This window comes from Dicentrarchus labrax, unplaced genomic scaffold, assembly GCF_905237075.1.
Source record: "Dicentrarchus labrax unplaced genomic scaffold, dlabrax2021, whole genome shotgun sequence".
In the NCBI taxonomy this organism is placed as follows: Eukaryota; Metazoa; Chordata; class Actinopteri; family Moronidae; genus Dicentrarchus; species Dicentrarchus labrax.
In genome coordinates, this window is record NW_026136802.1 from 39,850 (window position 1) to 57,873 (window position 18,024).

At 40.4% G+C, this 18,024-nt stretch overlaps 1 protein-coding gene across 3 annotated transcripts in view; it reads left to right on the top strand.

The window, feature by feature from the left end:
* The window catches only part of LOC127359878 (NLR family CARD domain-containing protein 3-like), a 51,731-nt gene that overhangs the window by 15,047 nt on the left and 18,660 nt on the right, over nt 1–18,024 (top strand). For 2 of the 3 annotated variants that reach the window (XM_051394188.1, XM_051394190.1), the window contains 2 exons: nt 5,750–5,796; nt 5,948–6,940. In XM_051394188.1, coding sequence (XP_051250148.1) covers nt 5,750–5,796; nt 5,948–6,498 — 598 coding nt within the window. In that variant the 3' untranslated portion in view covers nt 6,499–6,940. Of the gene's footprint in view, nt 1–1,316; nt 1,488–5,749; nt 5,797–5,947; nt 6,941–18,024 lie in introns of those variants that run through there. The other variant, XM_051394187.1, reaches the window with a different exon arrangement.

An 18,024-nucleotide genomic window follows, 5' to 3' on the forward strand; every position in this document is an offset into this window, starting at 1 on the left:
ATTAGGAAAATTAGACACATACTATCACAGACAGATGCAGAAAAACTAATCCATGCATTTGTTACTTCAAGGCTGGATTACTGCAACTCTTTATTATCAGGTTGCCCCAATAAGTCCATTAAAACACTCCAATTAATTCAGAACGCTGCAGCACGAGTACTGACAGGAACTAGAAAAAGAGATCACATCTCTCCTGTACTAGCTTCTCTGCATTGGCTCCCTGTAAAATGTAGAATAGAATTTAAAATCCTCCTCCTCACCTATAAAGCTCTTCATGGTCAGGCCCCTTCATATCTTAAAGAGCTCATAGTACCCTATTACCCCACTAGAACACTACGTTCTCTGAATGCTGGGCTACTTGTGGTTCCTATAGTCTCTAAAAGTAGAACAGGAGCCAGAGCCTTCAGTTACCAAGCTCCTCTCCTGTGGAACCAGCTTCCATTTGTGGTTCGGGAGACAGACACCCTCACCACATTCAAGAGTAGGCTTAAGACGTTCCTCTTTGATAAAGCTTATAGTTAGGGCTGGATCAGGTGAGTCCTGAACCATCCCTTAGTTATGCTGCTATAGGCCTAGACTATCGGGGGATTTCCCATGGTGCCCTGAGCTCCTCTCTTCCTCTCTCTTTCTGCACTCATTCATGTCCCATTAATGCATGTTACTAACTTCACTTCTTCCCCGGAGTTCTTGTGCTTTCTTGTCTCGCAGGTTCTTGTCGATCCTGGTGGAGCCTCCTGCCATGGTCCTGCTAGATTGCCATTGCCAATGCTGTTGTTGCTGTGCACCTGTCTGTCTGTCTGTCTGTCTCTCTCTCTCTCTCTCTCTCTCTCTCTCTCACCCCAACTGGTCGAGACAGACGACCACCCACCTAGAACCGGAGGATCTGTCCTAGGTTTCTGCCTTTTAACAGGCAGTTTTTCCTTGCCCTTGTCGCCAAGTGCTTGCTCATGGTGGTACTGTTGGGTCTCTGTAATTAATGTTTTAAAGAGTTCGGTCTAGACCTGCTCTATTTGAAAAGTGTCCTGAGATAACTTCTGTTATGAATTGGCGCTATACAAATAAAATTGAATTGAATTGAACAGTTGAATGTAACTACTTAATTTACTATTTACACTCTACTTTATTTATTATGAATTTATGTTAATCTATCGGTTAACATTTCATCTTTCACTGCTTTTAACCTAAATTACTTTCAGTTTATTTGCATTGCTGAATTATTTAATTAATTCACTGAAATAATTATTTGTATTACAAATTAACTTGTTTTAACCCCTGTACTTTTACACCGGACTACATGTTGTTTTGTGTGTTTGCAGGCTGTCAGGCTGTCTGATCGCAGAGGAAGGTTGTGCTTCTCTGGTCTCAGCTCTGAGCTCCAACCCCTCCCATTTGAGAGAGCTGGACCTGAGCTACAATCATCCAGGAGACTCAGCAACAAAGCTGTCTGCTGCACTGGAGGATCCACGCTGGAGACTGGACACTCTCAGGTATGAGGCAGATCAATACAGTATTAGTAGTCAGGTGACGGGAAATTTTTTTTCTGGACCGATGTCTTGTTTCAATATTGGAAAATAGGACAGTGATTTATCCTGATGGGTTGGTGAGCATCATGGCGGGTTGATATTTGTCAATGTTGTCACGCTGCAGGTTTGTGGGCTAATATCATAAATAGTTTGGGATATTTTGATGGATGCCATCTGCCATCAGCGTGTGTTATCTTTTAGTCCAGAAAAACTAAAGGCGTCACCTAAACTACAATTCAGTTCAGTTCAGTTCAGTTTTATTTGTATGTCACCAATTCATAACAGAAGTTATCTCAGGACTGTTTTCAAATAGAGCAGGTCTAGACCGAACTCCTTATAACATTTACAGAGACCCAACAGTTCCCACCATGAGCAAGACCTTGGAGACAGCAGCAAGGAAAAACTTCCTTTTCCACCCTGACAGAGAGAGAGAGAGACAGACAGACAGAAAGAGACAGACAAGAGAGAGAGACAGACTAGAAATGACTAGAATGATGATGATGAACATGAAGAAGATAATGACAACGACAACAACGATGGACAATAACAATAGTAACTATAATAATGATTATAATAATAATATCAGTAATTTTGAGGTTCCACCAGGATCGATGAGAACCTGCGAGACGAGAAAGCACAAGAACTCCGGGGAAGAAGTGAAGTTAGTAACATGCATTAATGGAATATGAATGAGTGCAGAAGGAGAGAGAGAGAGGAAGAGAGGAGCTCAGTGCATCATGGGAAATCCCCCCGGTAGTCTAGGCCTATAGCAGCATAACTAAGGGATGGTTCAGGACTCACCTGATCCAGCCCTAACTATAAGCTTTATCAAAGAGGAACGTCTTAAGCCTACTCTTAAATGTGGAGAGGGTGTCTGCCTCCAGAACCACAACTGGAAGCTGGTTCCACAGGAGAGGAGCTTGGTAACTGAAGGCTCTGGCTCCTGTTCTACTTTTAGAGACTACAGGAACCACAAGTAGCCCAGCATTCAGAGAACGTGTGTCTAGAGGGTAATAGGGTACTATGAGCTCTTTAAGATATGAAGGGGCCTGACCATGAAGAGCTTTTATAGGTGAGGAGGAGGATTTTAAATTCTATTCTAAATTACTACTGATGTCAGATCAGTTGTGTTTAATGCAGGGAAATGTATATTTGCCATGTTTTTTAGAAGATATTGAATTTTCCTGTGTTCTGAGCAGTCCTTGAACACCTCCTGCCGTATGTTTTGTTGTTTATTAGAATATTCAGGTGTCAACCTGTCATTGTCCAATCAGGGTCTATTAGAGATGAGTATGAGGAAACCTACCAGATTCTGGGAGAGAGAGAGAGAGAGAGAGAGAGAGACGCTGTGCTGTTCATGAGTTTCTTAAGTGTTGTTAAAGTTACTTTATTTCTTTAATTCAAACGCTGACGGTTTTTATGAGTCTGAACTCTGCTGAGAGGATGAAGAAGACACCCCTGTTGTATTCAGAGGAAAACTCCGCCTAAGAAAGCTGCTGAGTTGTCACATCTTAACAGTGAGGGACCAAAGGATCTAGTCTGTATGGATTCTCTGTCAATCGAGCCTGACTCCAGAAACATCTGCAATGTGCTTGTAGTTACAGATCACTACACCCGATATGCTCAAGCTTTTGCAACTAAGGATCAAAAAGCATCAACAGTTGATAAGGTTCTGTGGGAACAGTACTTTGTCCACTATGGTCTACCAAAAAGAGTGCATTCAGATCAAGGCAGGGATTTCGAGAGTCGGCTCATTCATGAACTGTTGAGCATGCTTGGCATCAAGATATCCAGAACTAAACTGTACCACTGGCCCCTGACCCTGGTGACAAGATGGAGTCAGAATATGACTCGGAAGAGGATGAAATGGGTGTGTGGTATGATTATCATCCACCACAAGAGTCCAGAGAACCAGCATGTCAAGAAAATGATCCTGAACCTTTCAGTCTGGATCTGAATTTAGCTGTCCTTGAAAATGACTCAAAAGTGCAAGAGGACATCACTGAAGCACCTGCAGCAGCCACTGAGGATGAACCCTCAGTACAACATAAGACTGCTGAAAGTGAGAGAGACACTGAGACACAGACAACAGATGAAACCTCTGAGAGACAAGACAGTGTTACAGAGAGTTTAGACGAGACAACACAACCTCAGAGACTAAAAAGGGTCCCCACCAGACTGACCTATGATTTGCTAGGGAGCCCAACGTCAGTAGCAGTTAGCACCCATACTGCCACCCTAGCTAAGGTCGATGATAAGAAAGATGATTTATTCCTATCTTCTATTAAGAGATATAAGAGCACTTTTTACCAGTGGATAGGTTAAAGGTAGGGATGCTCGATATTGGCTTTTCTGCCGATATCCGATATTCCGATATTGTCCAACTCTCAATCTCCGATACCAATATCACCCGATACCGATATATGCAGGCTTTTACACCAAAACTGTTAGATAACAACATAACATATCTCCTATTGTGGAATTAACACATTATGCCTCATTTTATTGTGATGGCCCACTGGTAGGGTGGCCATTTCCTTCACATCAAACAGGAGGACACTTTGCATACACGGGGACACGCAAGCAGATATTTGTTTGGTATGATCCAGTTTTAAATGTTAATGTTTTTCCACCAGATTACATAAAGGTGCATACACATACCACATAGCTAATAATAAATATACAAGATACAGCTCATGACAACGTGCCCTTCCAATTCAGATTACATAGGTCTAATAAACATCATACAGAAACTGTTCTTAATGTTTTTATCTGGATAGATAAAGGGTAAAAAAATACAGCACCTTCTGTTTCAGATGTATAGACTTTACCTATCTACATATGAGTATGAGCATTTTCTGAATTTCAGTCCAACAACCGACGTTAACTCACATTACTTCTCTGTCACTGAGAGTTTGATTGACAGCCTGGTGGGTGTGGAATCAACACATGGCTCATTTGAATATTAAAATTAAGCGCTAGCTTTGTTTAATGTGTTTAATTGTATTATGCTCCTGAAGGAGTGCTAATGTAAACTCTAAGCCAATTGTTAGTTTGGTTAAGGAACAGCTCAGAGCAGGGTCAAATATTTAAGGTGCATTGCACTTTTATTTTGTGTTAATATTAAAATCATTCAGCTTTAAATTGTTTGCTTGTTAGCCACAGTTAGCAACCAACCAGTCTAGTGGTTGTTGTTGTTATACGTCATCTAGCGCGCGCCGGTAAACGTCCCATGCTGCGTTCATGCAGGCTCGGAAATGCTGAAGCCTACAGAACAAACATCGGTTATAAAAACCCGATACCGATAATTCCCGATATTACATTTTTTAGTGAATATCGGCTAACTTAGTTAAAGGTAATGTTTGTCCTGGTCATAACATGTTAAATGAAGAGGATGTGATTTGTGTTCTACTTGTCATTAGCTGCTGCACTGTTTGTTCCTGCTAGCTTACGGTAGTTCGTTATCTCCACTCACACTTCATTTTTCTTTCTGCTGTACCTTAAAGGGACATGAGTCTGTAATATATCGTTAGTGTGTGAAGTTCATGTGTGACTTACCTGTTATGGTTTACTATCATTTGTGTGTAAAGTGAATAGCGAGACCGATGCTAATGCGCTAGCCCATCAATGGGATTTTCCATATTATGTTAGCATTGAGCTAAATTATAACTTTGGTGTAAATTTATGCGTGTTGTATTTATGAATGTATAAGAAACAGACAGAACAGAGTCTGACATACTTTTTATTTTTTATATTACAGTTTCACAGATCTTCTTAAGTAAAACATCAAAAACCCAACTGAAGACTCTGCGCGCCGTCTTTTATTGAGAAACTGTTTAAAGGGAAACTTGGCAACTATTTCAACTTAATAAATCCTTCATGCTAACTAGCATTAGCTTCTAGTGGAAGTAAATGCAGAGAAATATTATATTTAGTCGGCTCTTACCAATTCACCTCCCATGTTAAACTGTTTAAAGGTAATCAATGTAAACATTCTGTTACAAATATAATACTGATAATAATAATAGATCATCAATAAGTGAAAATAATGAGCTGTAGCCATCGGCCAATAAGAAGAAGCTCCACTGAACTGAAAGACTATCAGCTGATTAATAATAAGTGCTCCATGTGAAGATGTAAGTCCATTTGTAGAGAATAAGCTCTGTGTATGAGAGCGATGTAATGTCCATGTTTCCATGCTGCTCTGACCCCCCTCCTCCTTTCAGGGTGGAGCCTGCTGGAGTCCGATGGTTGAGACCAGGTCTGAGGAAGTGTAAGTGTGAAAACAAAGCAGCACACATTCAACCATCTTCACACTGTGACATCACTCATTCACAGCTCTGATGTCATCATCAAAGTGTCAATCAATGATCAGATGATAGATCAATAACTGCAGCTGTATTGTGTCTTGTTCTCTCCATCAGATTCCTGTGAACTCACAGTCGACACAAACACAGTACACAGAAACATCAAACTGTCTGACAACAACAGGAAGATGATTCATGTGGAGGAGGATCAGTCATATCCTGATCATCCAGACAGATTTGACTACTGGTCTCAGCTGCTGTGTAGAAATGGTCTGACTGGTCGCTGTTACTGGGAGGTCGAGTGGAGAGGAGACGTTGATATATCAGTGAGTTACAGAGGAATCAGCAGGAGAGGAGACAGTGAAGACTGTTTGTTTGGATACAATGATCAGTCCTGGAGACTGAAGTGCTCTGATGGTCGTTACTCTGTCTGTCACAATAAGAGAAAAACACCCATCTCCTCCTCCTTCCCCCCCCCCCCCTCCTCCTCCTCCTCCTCCTCCTCCTCCTCTGGTAGAGTAGCAGTGTATGTGGACTGTCCTGCTGGCACTCTGTCCTTCTACACAGTCTCCTCTGACACACTGATCCACCTCCACACCTTCAATACCACATTCACTGAACCTCTTTATCCTGGGTTCGGATTGTTCGGGTTCAGGTTGTTGTCTTAGTTTGGTTCCTCAGTGTCTCTGTGTCCTCTGTAGGAGGGAGAGAGAAACTTTCTCACTGCTGACCAGATAGTTCAGTCTGTACAGGATCACACACAGCTGATGTTAGTTAGTACCAACCTGATGTGTTTACTGTAATAGAGGAGGAAGAGGAGGCTGAAGGAAGAGAAGAGCAAAGGATGCTGGGATGAGGGGATCATGTGTGAGGGTAATGTGCAGCCTGCAGACGTAGAGATGAAAGAAATGATAGAAAGAATTGATCTTCTTCTATAACTCTGAGAAAAATGAACATTTTTAGGATCAAATGTGGCTGCTTGTTTTTCAAATCTTCTTTTTGAAAGCACAGTTAGAGGGAAAGTGTTTTTATGACTCAAATATTAAAGTGTGAACAAATATTCAACTTTGAGTCTAAAACTGAACTTTGTTGCCTTAAAACTTTTGTTTCTGTGAAGAAAAAATGTGTTCAAATGTCAAACAAGGGTCTTTCAGGATCAAATTCAGCATCTGTGTAAAAATAGTTCCAAGGTGTAAAGAGTGGCTTTGATTTGAACAAACTAAATTCATCATCTTTGGTCATCATGGAACAAATGTACAAACTTTGATAAGTCAGGTTGAAATGAAAAGAAATCAAAGTTTTGGGATGATTCTAGATAATCAATGATGCTGGAAACCACATCTAAATGATGTCAAAGCAAAACTGTCCAAATGGATCCAACACTGTATAAAATGAAGGATTAGTTAAATCCAGCTTCATTCTCCACTTTGTATTGTTCACTTCTACTTCCATACATCACTGACTGTGTGCTCGTTTTGGGGAAACTCATATAAAACAAACACTAATCAGATTTTTACATTTGAACAGAGAGACATAAGAAGAGTAAACCAAACTACTGATCAAGAACCAATAACAACAATTAACTGATAACTAGTAAAGGTTTGTTTCACCAACTTCCGCCCCTCGCTATGATTGACAGGAGGTTTTGGGGTGCTTTTGGCGAGCAGGGAGAGGTGTACGTGACACAGAGAGAGAGAGAGAGGACCTCCGAGCCTCAATGTGGAACTTGAAGTAGACGCTCCGTGTAATAACGTTGAGCTTCATAAGAGTTGAGAAGCAGTAAGAAGTGATAACGATTACTGAGGATGAGCAGTTGCCAGCTGAAAGTGAAACGGGTTTCCTTCTCAGCTTCTCACTTTGTTTGCTGCTCGTGTGTTAGCTACTAAGTTAATTCCATGTACAGACAATTCTAGTATTTTCTGTGGTTCATGTTAAATGCTTAAAGGGAAACGTTTTGATGGTTAAAGTGTAAATTTCAGTAATATTCACCATGTTAAAATAAAAGAAACATAAATTTCCTCTAATGTGGAGTTTTTAAATCACTTACTGTGTTTCTACAGAAAACTCTGAGAAAGTAAGTTTAAGGCTTACTGTTTAATGTGTGAGATAAACTCTATGTGTTTTATTCCTTCCTCAAATATTAGCTGGGTGAAACAGTTTAACTCTGTTTTCATGTCTGTGACAATATTGTTTGTTAGAACAGATTTATTCAAATATCATTCAATTGGTTCAAACATTAAAACATTAATGAGAAACAGGACTTTCTGACATTAATGGGTGTCAATCTGGTTAAACTTTAATAAAATGAATAAATCAACGTCAATCCAGAACTCTTGTGAGTCCGTTTAAGGAATAGATGAAAGATAGATTTGATTTCTGTTTTACAGAAAGAACATAATGGAGAAATATGTATTTTTAATGTATTTAATATTTTATTACAGGGGTGGTATCTATGTAATATCTTCATATGAACTTCTTTCATTTTATGTGGAATGAGGAATTTATTAGACTCTGACCGAATGTGTTGTTCAGGGAAGTTTAGTTTCCATAAAAGAGTTGATTTGGGAGAATTACTGTGATCTGAGCTCAGAATGTTCTCAATAAACAACCTAACAGTGACAGTGGTGTTGACCTCAGTTAGGGGGCCATGTTAATCTTCTCTGTATCGCTCCAATCTTAGTATATGTGCTACCGGAGCAACACAGCAGCTCCCTGTCTCTGTGGGGGATTTATAGGGGGTCTGTCCGGAGAGAGTCCGGACTTATGGTGCCACTCAGACTCACTTTAGAGGTTTAAAGTGGCTCTAAGCAGCTCTAAACGGCTCTCAGACCGCTGATAACAACAGGAATAAGAGGTCTGGCTGTTGTACTGAGTCCTGTACCTACTTTCTTCCTATTTTCTGCCTTTATTTTCACTCCAACTGTCAGCTGCAGTTCCGTAAACTCACCAGCAGGTGTCAGCCTATGAGCAGTGTATGGGAGGAGCCAGATTTTTCCACCCGATTATTTTGGCACCTTCTTCTAAATGTTTCAAGGTAGAAAGTTCATTCAAACGTTCAAAGTTCATTCAGCTTTTTCATATTCTTTATATTATGTACACAATTGCAGTTCAAAATGTATGAAACTTTCATCCCCTTGCTCTCTTGAACATAAAAACATAGGAACAATGTGTATCAGAGTTAAAAATGCACTTTATTAATTCTTATGTAACCCTTTAGAGATGGGGAACAGAAATGGATTACTCTATTTAATGATTATTTATGGCCAGTGGGATCAGAAGTTCTATGTTCGACTACGGAGCCTAGGATTAACCAAACAATACACCAGGAATGACTCAGACACAGTTGTACTTTCTTTGAGAAACCAAAAACGCTTCCCTTTTTATACATGGACTGGAAGGATAAGCCAAAAACATAGAAATGCAAAAAAACTCTTTAAATGACACAAATCTTACCCGGGTAAGTAGAAAAATAAAAAATGTAAACAAAACTCACAGCTGTGATCTAAAGTTCAAAATCCCCCCCCATTTTCAGTCACTTCAAATCAGTTTTAGTTCTGTTCGGTCCACTGTGGAAGTGGAGAGAGTTTGTCCTACCGCACAGTTGGTGGTGTGTGTGTGTGTGTGTGTGTGTGTGTGTGTGTGTGTGTGTGTGTGTGTGTGTGTGTGTGTGTGTGTGTGTGTGTGTGTGTGTGTGTGTGTAATGAAGTGCCGAATTCAACGTCTCGATCCAGGCTCCAACATCCAGGTAGATCAAAGGTTCAAAGAGGTCCAACAAATAAAACCTGACCCACAGTGAGTAAGGTCAGAACAGTCTTTTAGCTTTTTTTAGCTTTCAATCATGAACTATAGAATATAATTCATGTTAAATCCTCATCTCATTAAACTGAACCATCATTGTAATATGACATCACAATATCAGTAACAAACATTCTCAAAATATTCTCAGATAATTATTGAAAAACTTCTTAAATATCAAAATATCTCTTTCACATAGCAATTAGAATACAAACTAACATAGACCACGTTCACACGGCAAGTCTTAATGCTCAATTCGGATTTTTTGCTCAGATCCAATTTTTTGTTTGGCTGTTCACATTACCTTTTAAAATTTGGCCTATATCAGATTCCAGTGTGAACTGTTTGTGGTTTCGAACTGACCCGCATGCGCAAAAGAACAATAACAATGACATCAGACGCAGCACGCTGTTGCACTAAAGTTAGGGAGGTTATGGAGGAAGTAAGCATTTTCACTTTTATTTTAAAATGTGCGTGTAATGGCAGCTGTAACATTAATGAGCAGGTGCTGAGGAGGAGAAGAATGAAGAGAAAGAGAGCCAAATTGGCTATTTTGGCCTTTTGCGTGGTTATGGCTGCAAATCCACTACAGAGGTCTGTGTGGATGCGGAGACGAAGCCAAGAGTGGTGGGAATGTGATGTGAATAGCTTCACAGAGACATCTCCACTGTCCCTACCATCATAAGTGCATGCTGCACTCTCCACAATGTGTGCAAGAAGCATGGTGAGGCCTATGAGGGACCTGGTCAATCTACTCTTTAGGACAACAGGATGTTCTGGGAAAAAAATGAAATGCAACCCTGTAAAATTCTCAGTTGTGCAGGTTTATGTAAACAACAAATCCATATAAAAATTCTCATCAAATTTTCCACACAAGGACTTTTCTCTGCCAAAAAATGAGAAAACCTGAGGCGGCAGTTGTCTTGGGTTGTACTGTGAGGGGCTGGACTGGTGCCTGGTAGAAAGGTGGTTTACATAACACCCTCAACACACACACGTTACCCTGAGAAGATGAGGGTCACCTGGTAGCCCCCCTCTTAACTTATATGTTAGGATATAATATGGGATTTGGTTCTTCAGATCCAGGTCACCAGTGCACTGGATCAGATCATAGATAGACTGTACATTTTTGAATGACAGACACGTACAGGGTAGTCTCTGCTTCTCTGATGGGTTTCCGAGTTGTGCAAAGAAAACTGGGAGCAGCTGACTGGCTCGTTTATTCTGTTAACAGAATTTTCCTCTAATAAACACGCCAACTTTCTAGTCTCCAAATGTAAAACTTCTTTGCAATATTTCTAACTTTTATTTTATATTAAAGTGCGTTTCCACTTAAGACTTTCTATATGCGTCGGCTGTGAATGTCAAGACTGAAAACTTACCTGTCTCGCCATCAATATCCAGGCTGTCTGCCGACCTCCTCGGAGTTTCAGGCTCCTCTTCGCCTGCTTCGTAGCTATCCAGCAGCTCCAACGGCTGACAGCTGGGTTTATCGCCCATAACACGGCTAAGCTCGTTATAAAATGGGCAGGTGATGCGACCGCGACCGCTCGGTTATTGGACTCATTTTTTTCTTTAAATTTAGCTTTAAGGCTCTTCACCTTCCTTTGGCACTGCAGCCACGTTCTCCTGTGTCCCTGTTCTTACATTTCCTTTGCTATTTCTTCAAAAACGGAGCGGTTACGGTACGATCCTTCTAGTTTTGCTTGGATTGAAGTATCTCCCCAAATACTAATTAGGTCTAACACCTCACTCTCCCTCCATTGACTTGCTCCATCACTGTTCTCCATTTTGTAGGCCTAGTCAAGTTTTTAATTTTACCGTCTGTGTCGAGGGCGAACTCGCCGGCGCATCACTGTGACAAATGTCGATGTAGATTGACGTAAAAGTCGCATCAAATCCAGCTTGGTTGTTCACACTGCGGCCGCATTGAAAACAATCAGACCTGGATCAGATTCAGGACCACATATGGAAGTGGTCTAAATCTGATTTGAGTGTTCACACTACTTCTGAAGAAGTCTGACCTGGTCTGAAGTCTTGACCCCAAAAGATCCGATCTGGGCCACTTTTGCCTGCAGTCTGAACGTGGTCCTAGATACCAGTAAGCAGACACATGTTGGACCCTCGGTCATGTGATGGGACGTTTACATCTCAAATAAAATGTAACATCCAAAGATAATTAAAATATGGCTTAATGTGCTTAAAATGCACAGATAAAAGTGCTAAATCAACACATTACACAGTTCAGTGTGTAACAATTATACAAACCAACATATTACACAGCATTGGATTCAGTTTGCAGCATTAAAATATCAAGCTAATGGTTGTAGCATTAGTGAATGGCGTCTGCCATTGTGCTAGTTAGCATCTTCAGCTAGCGCTTAGCATGGTAAAGACGATCGCTCACCGATGCGTTTCCTTCGTGAGGGAGACGTCAGGTCTCTCCGACTGCACTCTCACAGGTCCAGGGCTCCACACTGGATTATTTCAATCAGTTTTTAATCAGTTTTCAACAACTTTTATCGCTTTATCTTCACGAGGTAGGAATCGTTGTCGACGCGGGGTTTCCTCTCTGTTCTTCCAGGAGCTCAAGGTGACGTGAACTCTGCTCCGTGCAGGTCAACAGTCCGAGCTTCTTCCTGATTGGCTGACAGCGCGTCTCCAACCCATCTCCTTCAAAATAAACTTCCTATTTATTTTCTCTTTATCTCAGTTGAATTGCTTTTTAGACAAATATCAGTTTTTAATCTTTAACATTAATAACGTACTTCATGAATTGACTTTTTAATGTAGCTCTTTTTAATATAGATTTTTAACCTTGGTTACACTTACTTTTAATATGTATTTGTGAATTTGATTCATTTTCATTGAGTCTGAATTTTATCTCATTGAGTTATTTTTCATTTACTGTTATTTTGGTTTATTTCCAGTGGAAATTGAGTTTTCTGAACTTTGTCCTTCTGTAACTCCCGAACTTCCGTAGCTCCTTCGTTTGTGTTGTTTCTGTTTAGTCACCCACCCCACACACACTTTTTACTCTGTTTAACCTATTCTATATAGTTTATATAGATTTGTTATTAAATTAAATGTTTTCTGGTAAACTGTTACAGCACTTTTAGTAATTGTTTTGTTTTTGTAATATGCACATTGAGTTACATATACACTGTAATGTTTAAATGAATTTATCTATATGTATTTTCAGAAAGATAATGAAATCACACAGTGTTGTTTTGCATTGCTGAGGAAGCAGAGGTGCAGGAAAAAAAGAGCAGAAGGAAATGAATGTGCTATATTGTCTTCTGCAGGAGCAAATAAATGCTGGTTAACAGTTCTGTGAGTCGTCCTCTGTTTATGCCCAATCCACACACCTGTTACACATATAAAATAAAAAGTTTCTGAATGACATCACATTGTAGGAGCGAATTATAAACTCACATATACAGTATGTATGTATAGAAGTTATTGTTTACTTTTACATAGTAATTATCCAAATATTTGAGAGGTCTTATGGCTTTCTTGTTTGTTAATCAAAGTCAAAGAGAAATTATAATTCAACAAAATACAGATGAACATTAGGTTTGAAGCGTTCCAGCCTTATGGATATGATATTTGCCAACAAGACACATAAGTTTCATAGCAGCGTTAATGGGTTGTGAGTCAATATTAACCTAACTAACCCTGTCTGTTTGTCTCTCTGTCTGTCTGTCTGTCTGTCTGTCTCTCAGTCAGTCTGCCGTCTGTCTGCTGTCTGTCTCACTGTCTGTCCGTCTGTCTGTCTGTCTCTCTGTCAGTCTGTCTGCTGTCTGTCTCTCTGTCTGTCTGTCTGTCTGTCTGTCTGTCTGTCTCTCTGTCAGTCTGCCGTCTGTCTGCTGTCTGTCTCACTGTCTGTCCCTCTGTCTGTCTCTCTCTCTCTCTCTCTCTCTCTCTCTCTGTCTGTCTGTCTGTCTGTCTGTCTGTCTCTCTGTCTGTCTGTCTGTCTCTCTGTCAGTCTGTCTGCTGTCTATCTCTCTGTCTGTCTTTCTGTCTGTCTGTCTGTCTGTCTGTCTGTCTCTCTGTCTGTCTCACTGTCTGTCCGTCTGTCTGTCTGTCTCTCTGTCAGTCTGTCTGCTGTCTATCTCTCTGTCTGTCTTTCTGTCTGTCGGTCTGTCTGTCTGTCTGTCTCTCTGTCTGTCTCTCTGTCTGTCTGTCTACCACACTGTGTCTCCACTGAAGGAGCAGCAGCTCCCTCTGCTGTCAACAAACAGAAGTTAAAGATCTCCCAGCAGCTGGTTTTCACACTCAGGTCTGAACCTGGTTCACTTCAGAGACCTGAGAGGTTCAGGTTGGCGGTAACAGACAGACAGACAGACAGACAGACAGACAGACAGACAGACACACATACACTCAGCCTCCAATAAAAAGCTCTGGTACAAACAGGAAGTGCTCTTGCATCCACTGTGGCTTTAATGCTGCAGATCCACATCAACAAGCACTGAACTGTGACTCTATGTGAGCTGGAAGCTTTATTATTATTATTAACTTACAAACAACAGCAACTTCCTCTTTGGTTCTTCTTCTTTACAGTTTTTCTCAGTCGCTTTGGTACATTTCTCGAATCATCCTCGACATTTGCAAAACAGTAAGTGCATTTCTCAAAACAATTCGTACAAATAGCAAAACACCATGAATTACCTGCAAAAGCCACTCTCTTGCTCAAAATCCTTAGTTCATCTCTCAAAAGTAAATATCCCAAGTCCTTGTGTCATTGTGTACGGATAAGACAGTCAAATTGCTTAGTCATGTTGTCAATATAACAGTGTACTCTGGAGGGATGTTCTGATGTAAACTATGGCTAAAGTTTTGATGACAATTATTGTAAATTGTAGGTTACACCTTAGTGTATGTGGGAGTTTGATTGCAAGAGACTGGACAAGATTCACATTTACGTTTTTACTGTTTGTACTGTAATTTGTTGACAGACCATGTGATTGTGATACAGAAAGGAAAAGACAGCACTGCATAGCACAAAGAAATGTGAACATAGGACAATCTCCTTAGGGAAAACTATACATGCAGTGCTGTAGGAATTACAGTGCAGTCTTCCTACACCTCCTGACGTTCCTGTTTGTTCGGCCACAAATTCTCATCCACATCACAACGAATATCTTCTCTTGCGATGCAGCGTGGAAAGAATCTTTTAGCGTGTCTCATCCAGCCTCTGCAGGCATCTGCTGCGATGTCATCACACGCTGAATCCATGGCAGCCAGAAGAGTCATCTGTGTATGTGGCTGGCGATCATATACTTTCCATCTCCATGCTGAGAAAAATTCCTCAATGGGATTAAGGAATGGGGAGTAGGGTGAGAGGAAGTCCATCAGCATCCTGTTGTGGGCCGCAAACCATTGCCTGATGATGTTGGAGCGACGGAAACTAACATTGTCCCAAACTATCACGTACTTTGGCAGGTCATCTCCAATCTGACCCCTCTCTTCTTCAGGGATGAGATCTCTGTAGAGAGTGTCTAAAAAGGTGACAAGACGCTCTGTATTGTATGGCCCAATAATGGGAATATGCGTTAGCACACCATTCTCAGAGATAGCAGCAACATGGTTATGTTCCTGCCCCGTTGGCCTGGCACATCAACTGTAGCTCTGTGGCCGATGATATTTGGACCACGCCTTCTGCGTTTCGTTAGGTTGAAGCCAGCCTCATCCATGTAGATGAAGCTGTGCGGGGGTTCACTTGCTTCCAGTTCCATTATACGCTATATCCAGAAGACACTAAATGAGTTTGATGAATTACATGTATTTTCATTTTGGGCAAGATACAGTTACATCAAATGTATACAGCACATATTGCATCTTCTTTTCTACAGTCATAGCAAATGTGTAAAGGCCACACTTACTGTACTGTATATCACTATACCATGTTGTACTGCTTACTGTGGTACAGTTGCTGCATGCTCATACATGTTTTACCTGTACATACTGGTAGCGCAGCTCCTTCACTCTTTCACCATTTCTTTCCAATGGAACGGTGTACAGCTGCTTCATATTCATTTGGTGTCTTTTCAGCACCCTGTCAATGGTTGAGATGCTGACTGTTTGGATGTTATCAAAGATGTTGTTGTCCTCTATAATGGCACTCTGTATCTCCCTTAGTCTTATGGCATTATTTTCTATAACCATGATGCAAATAGCCTCCTCCTGTTCAGGTGTGAAAAGGGGCCCTCTGCCACCCCTGTGAAGTTGTCTTGCAGTCCTATGTGGAAAAAATATAATAATGCAAAACACAAAATTGAGTAAGATAAAATGTCACTGTTTACGTAAAGTATACTTACTGTATATTGTAAAATGCAAGTGGAATACTGTAATATTGTATGAAGCATTACAGAAAGTATACAGTATTACAGTACAGTGCCTATTGTTAGATTACATACCTGTTCTGTTGATCTGTTGTTCTGCTGCACCCTTCGACCAGATTTAGAAATAAAGTCTAATGGAAATGTATAGAAATATACTTGACATATTATGACAACGTGTTCAACCATTTTGCATGTAAAGCCTTATGCTATGAACTAATACTATATATATATATATAATATTCAACAGAGACCCATTATAATACATTTTGATCAACATGACATAAGCAATTGATAATGTAGGAAACAGCAGAGAATTGTACAGAATCATTTGCTTGGATGTACCAAAGCATTTGCAACTTGTTCAAAGAAATGAGAAACTGCTTTTTTGATGTGCACAAGTGACACAATGATGTGAAGATTGAACAGTTAGTTTTGAGAATTTGAATTCTGATCTGAGAAATGTTCCAAAGCGACTGAGAAAACTGTAATACAGAATGCAGATCTGTATTATTTTACCCCAGAGCGCCCCCTGGTGGTTCTAGTGTCCAAGTTAGTTTAACTGATTAAGGTTGTTGAGGCAGATTACACTGAACATTTAAATTACCCCAAACTACTTTTATTTTAGTTCTTGATGATTTTACAGAAATATATATAATATATATTCCTGATTAATAACTTTAATTAAATGAATAAAGATTCTTATTACTTGTTAGTTTTAATTAAAATGTTTAATGTGAGTTTAATGAAATTATCTGGTTTAAGCTGCTTCAGCGTCTCAGAACCTAGAAATAAATACACACACAAACAGACAGACAGACAGACAGACAGACAGAGAGACAGACAGACAGATACATACACACACACACACACACACACACAGACAGACAGATAGACAGACAGACAGACACACACAAACAGACACAAACAGACACAGACAGCACACACACACACACACACACACACACACACACACACACACACACACACACACAAACAGACACAGACAGACAGACATACACACACAAACAGACACAAACAGACACAGGCAGACAGACAGACAGACAGACAGATAGACACACACACAAAAACACACATACACACACACACACACACACCCACAGACAGACACACAGACACACAGACAGACAGACAGACAGACAGACACACACACACACACACACACACACACACACACACACACACACACACACAGACAGACACACACAGACAGACAGACAGACAGATAGACACACACACACACACACACACACACACACACACACAAAGACACACAGACAGACAGACAGACAGACAGACAGACAGACAGACAAAAAAAGAATCTCAACATGTAAGTCTTTGAGAGCGCCCGGGACGATTTTCAATCTGACTGAGATCATCCCAAGGGGGCGGGGCTGCTGGTTGGACAATAATATTAAGACCTTTATACAATCTATGATTAAGACTTAGACCGGCAAAATAAACTCTTTTTCTCTCTCTTTTCGTGTGGCTGAAGGAGGGCGGTGCACTATCGCCCACTATGGGCCAGCCGCCCCTGGAAACTAATGACGAACTGAAAGAGTCCAAATGTTGTTTGAAATGAGAGAAAGTCCAAATGATTTGAGAGGAATCTGCAGCTTTAACGACTGATGTCAGAAATCCCTTGTGTTAAAGAGGTGAACTTGTGGAGCAGCTGTAGTGAGGAAATCAATCATTCCATAAAGAATCATTTCATCAACTAATATAAAAGACTGTTTTAAGCGGCTGCTCTACAGGAAAGCCTTTTATAGATCTCCTTGTTTGTTTTCTCATCTGTCGTCTCTTATTTAATTCATCCTTCCCTCTTGTTTTATCTTCCTTATGTTTGTATTTATATGCTCCCTATGTTTGTGTGATGGGGTATGGTTATATCCATATGTATATTTTTTGTTTGTAAAGCACTTTGGATCTCTGTGTCAAAAAGGTGCTATATAAATAAAGCTTTACCTACTTACTTATCTCAAAAGAATTATGACTCTACTATCACTTGTAATGTGTTGCCAGTCAGATAGTGTTGTA